General features: G+C 44.4%; 1 protein-coding gene and 1 pseudogene across 6 annotated transcripts in view; one reads left to right on the forward strand and one right to left on the reverse strand.

The window, feature by feature from the left end:
• The window catches only part of TMEM268 (transmembrane protein 268), a 24,165-nt gene that overhangs the window by 14,176 nt on the left and 5,332 nt on the right, over positions 1-4,657 (reverse strand). For all 6 annotated transcript variants that reach the window (XM_025050450.1, XM_025050449.1, XM_025050454.1 and 3 more), the window contains one exon: positions 1,935-2,044. In XM_025050450.1, coding sequence (XP_024906218.1) covers positions 1,935-2,044 — 110 coding nt within the window. The remainder of the gene's footprint in view (positions 1-1,934; positions 2,045-4,657) is intronic.
• Positions 2,284-2,402, forward strand: LOC112484060 (annotated as a pseudogene).

Below are 4,657 nucleotides of genomic sequence, written 5' to 3' on the forward strand. Positions count from 1 at the left end.
TCAGCCACAGAACCCCTCTCCGTCTCCTTCCCACCAGCAACCACGTCAATTCCAGTTCACATGACTATCATGTGGAAGGGGAATCAGGCACACTCTTTGGGCTAGACCGGAAGGCAGAGTGAGGAGCTCAGAGCACTGATGGCAATCACAAGACACAGCTCCCGGCCCAGGAAGGGTCGGGCATCACGAGGGAGGTGGCACAGCTCGAGATACAGGAGGACATCCTGCGGATGGATCCCTGTAGCCCAAGGCTCAGTACTTCACAGCAGACCCAGGGTGGCCAATTGGTTAAGGCCTGGGAGTCAGCTAGTCCTGAATCTAAACCTTTTATGTGCTGTGTGACCTAGAGAAAGTAACTCTACTTCTCTGAGCCCGTTTCCTCTTCTGAAAAACGAGGATAAGAGGACCCAGCTTGTATGAGTGGTGTGCATATTAAATAAGATAATACATATGCAATCCTTATCGATGTATTATACAGTAAGTATATGTATTTTATATATACAAATTATCTGGACATCTTTTTGGGGGCCTTTGGTTTGCCTACCACAGTTGGTTATATTTTACTTGGCTAGATATGTGTATCCAAGTGTATGTACATACTGGCCCAGCGCTCGTACCACAGTAAACACTCGATACTCAAGTGCTATTATCAATATTGCAGTATCAATAATTATTAACACAGTCCAAAGTACTGAAAACTCACATCTTCCTGTTCAAACAAAAATGCTGTAGCACATAAAGGCCCTACAAGAGTGGATCGCTTAAGAAACAGAATTTAACCATTAAAGATGCTATTTAGGAACATGGTAGAACAGTGTGCAAACTGTTCACTGGTTAAGAAAACCCCACTGAGGACAAGTGTTTAAGAAAAACATTCCTCTGAATAAAGGCTGAAAGGAAATGTGGGAAGATAAACCAGCTATGGTGCTGATGTGGACTTAGTATTATCAATTTGGAAAGTTTCCCTTCAATGGTGATAAAATGTTGTTTTAAACAATAATGCAATTCAGTTTTAAAGAGATAAACTATAAAACCTTCAGGGTAAAATTAGCAGTGTATCCTCCCCATCCGCAACTGATGCCCCCTGAGCAGTGCAGGGCAAGGCCAGACTGTGCTGCGGGCTCTGGGAGAGAACCACAGCTATGGGTATTTAATGACAACAGCAATAGCTACAGTTTATTGATTTACTATGTGCCAGAGATAGTGCAAGTGTTCCTCAAGCATTATTTCACTTAATCTTCAGAAAACCCTATGTAATAGGTATCAATATCGCCTTCATATTGCAGATGATGAAAGTGTGGCTCAGAAAGGTTAAGTCACCTGCCTAAAGTCACATAGACAATGGGCAAGAGAGCTAGATCTGCATCCAGAACTATGGATCTGTGAAGCCTATGCCTCAGATCATTATGCTACAAGGTATTGTATTATCAGCTAATGAATTCGTGTACCCTTTCCTCTCCTAAAACGCCCTTCCTCCTGTCTACCCAGCAAACTCACTTTTCCTTCAAGATTCCAGATCAAGTATTTGCTCCTCTGCAAAGCTTTCATAACTACTGTCCCTGCTCAGGCAGGTTTATCATTTTCTCCTATGAAGGGCTTCAATGCCTTATACAGTCTTATACCGCAGCATCTCCCCCGCTGGGCTCTGGAAGCCATGTGAGCACAGGCACTGGGGCCCACTCACCTCCATAGTGCTTAGTGCCCAGCTAAGTGCCTGGCCAGAGTAGGCACCCCAAAACATACACCTGTTAAGTGAATTAATTGGGAAGCCATTTCTAATACAGCTTCTTTCTATCCCCTACCACATCGAGCACATAGTAAGTGTTTAATAAATATTTTGTGAATAACCAAATGAAAGGATAGATGGACGGACAGACAGGTAGATGGATGGATGGAAGGGAAAACGGTAAGGACTCAAGAAAACCAGCACTCACCTGAATGCCCCAGGTCTGCAGCTGTTCTTCTGCAGCCCCCAGATCGAAGGAAATGGGGGCACAGGTATTGTCAATCCGGAGAACCGTGAGGACCTGGCCATTGCGGAGCTCTGAAAGCAGACCAGAAGCTTCGTCTGACTGAGCAATAACTATTCTGGATGAGCCCAGTCCCTGAAGGCGTCACTGCCTCTGGCCACAAGAACCTTCTCAAGGCAAGTAGGGACAGGGTAGCTGTCCTCAAATCCCTACAGGAAAAAAACTGGACTTGACAAGAAAGCCCCCAGGAGGCAGAACTGAGGCCAGTGCATGGAAGCCAGTAGGCTACAATGCAAGACCATCTAAGGAAGACTGCTACAGCCATGCCACCTTGAACAAACCTGATCCCATCTGATCTTGGAAGCTAAGCACAGCCGAGCCTGGTTAGTACTTGGATGGGAGACCACCTAGGAAGACTAGGTGCTGTAGGCATAAAAAATAAAAAATAAGGGATTGTAAGCTGACAAGGAAGACTTACCCAAAGTGAGAGCTGTCCACATACAGAATGGGAGGTGGTAAGCTCCCCATCACAGGGATATTTAAACAGAGACTGAACAACTAACTACATTGGGGAGATAATGTAGCAACATTTATTATTAGAGGACTGGTTAACTAAGTAACTCTTGCATTCCCTCAGTGGGCTCAGAGTCTAAGCAAGAGATAACCCACTGTGGTAAGCAGAACAATGGATCCCCGAAGATGCCCCTGCTCTACTCCCCAGAACCTGTGAATATGTTGCCGTAGATGGCAAAGGAGAATTAAGGTTGCAGATGGAATTAAGGTTGCTAATCAGCTGGCTGTACATAGAGAGATGATCCTGGATTATCCGGGAGGGCCCAGTGTAATCACAAGGATCCTTAAAGTGGGAGAGGGAAGTAGCAGAAGCCTCAGGAGGGATGTGACAGTGAGAGAAACGCACAGAGAGGCAGATCATTGCTGGCTCTGAAGATGGAGGAAGGGCTCATGAGCCAAGGAATGTGGGAGGCCTTTAGAAGGTGGAAAAGGAAACAGATTCTTCCGAGCCTCCTGAAGGAATGCAGCCCTGCTGATGCCGAGATGATTTTCACTCAGTGAGGCCAGTGTCAGACTCGTAACCTACAGAACTATGAGAGGGTAAATTTGTGTTTTGCAAACCACTGTGTCAGTGGTAATTCGTTACGGCAACCATAGAAAACTCATGTACTGACTTACCGGTCACCCCTCGCAGTGTGCCTGCAACTCACTCAACATCTTAAAAGCATAAACTGAGTTAAGTGTTACCTCAAAAAACACACCACATCAACCCAGGCTAGTTACAACAGCTCTCAACTCTTTCACCCATTGCTGCGATTAAGTCAGACTGTGAGACTGAGGCCAGCTGGACTGAAAGCTCTGGGCTGAAATTCCCCCTGGCCTGGGGAGGAATGACAGCAGAAGGAAGCCAAACCTTCCTTCAGTTCTGAGTAGAGAGACTACAGACAAAAGCATAAGCTAGCTAATCTGGGGTTCAAACTATAACTCCGCCTCTCACTAACAGAATAACCTTGAAGAAGCCATCTAAATCCCTGGCCAGCCACTGAGAGGATGGCCATATCCACTGCAAAGGCCTTTGCAAATAATTAAGATGATGAAAATAAAGCACTTGGCACAAAATGGGTGCAGAATAACCAGCCACTATTGTTGTCATAACTTAAAAGCAAGCATGTCAGAATTCGCAAGTAATAATAAAGCAAGACTGATGTGTTTATCTTTGTTTTTACCCTCCCACAGTGTTCCCAAAAGGATCTAAGATGGCCTCATAAAAGTATGAAAAAATAAAATTACAAACTTAGACTTGAAAATAATAAGCAAATGAAGAAAACGAGACAAAAAGAAAAGCAGAAATAGACGAAAATAAGAATAACCTCCAGGAATTGAGCCCTTACTATATACAACCAGGCAAGGGGCTTAGCCTTCAAGTGGTGGTTTCATTGAATCCTCCAAGAGCCCTAAGAGGTGGATACCATTATCATAGAAAAAGAAACAAGCCTCTGAAAGGCCAACGAACTTGCCCGATGTTACCAGGGAAATGAAAGTGAAGAAGAGAAGAAGCGAGGAGAAAAGGCAGTGCTCAAAATGCAGGCAGTCATGCTGGATGCGGCTCAGACTAGCGCACCATCTCGGAGCACCGAATGGAAAGCCCACGTAGGTTTGAACTCCAGACAGGGAGAATGTGACCCGCCCCCAAGCCAAGCTGGCTCTTTACACACTGAGCAAAGTGTTTGCCTGAGCAATGCAGACTCCCCACGGTGCCTTTGTTTGCTTTCTAAATCATGAGTTCCTGGATTCTTGGCAATAATGTCTCTAATCTGTTCCTTAAAGTGAGAACAGCAAGTCCTCCGCTTAGAAATACTTGTTTTTACACCTAGATAGGGAAAAAGATCTGAAAAGCTACCAAAAAAGAACGTGTGCATGCATCCGCATGGGGAGAGCAATTTACCACAAAATAATGAGAACTGGCCTGCCAAAAATCAATAGAGCAATGTCTTCAAAGTTCTGAAGGAAAATTGTTTCATTCCATTTCACTATACTGGTGTGTGTGTGTGTATTGCTTTCCTAGTAATTTAAAAAAAAAAAAAAGGCAAGAAAAAAAAAACTTTTTAATTAAGTAGTTGAGTTTCAAATCATCTAAGTAACCACCCACATTTCTGAGAATCCCACAATCAGGA

Source organism: Pteropus alecto, unplaced genomic scaffold (genome assembly GCF_000325575.1).
Source record: "Pteropus alecto unplaced genomic scaffold, ASM32557v1 scaffold226, whole genome shotgun sequence".
Lineage (NCBI taxonomy): Eukaryota > Metazoa > Chordata > Mammalia > Chiroptera > Pteropodidae > Pteropus > Pteropus alecto.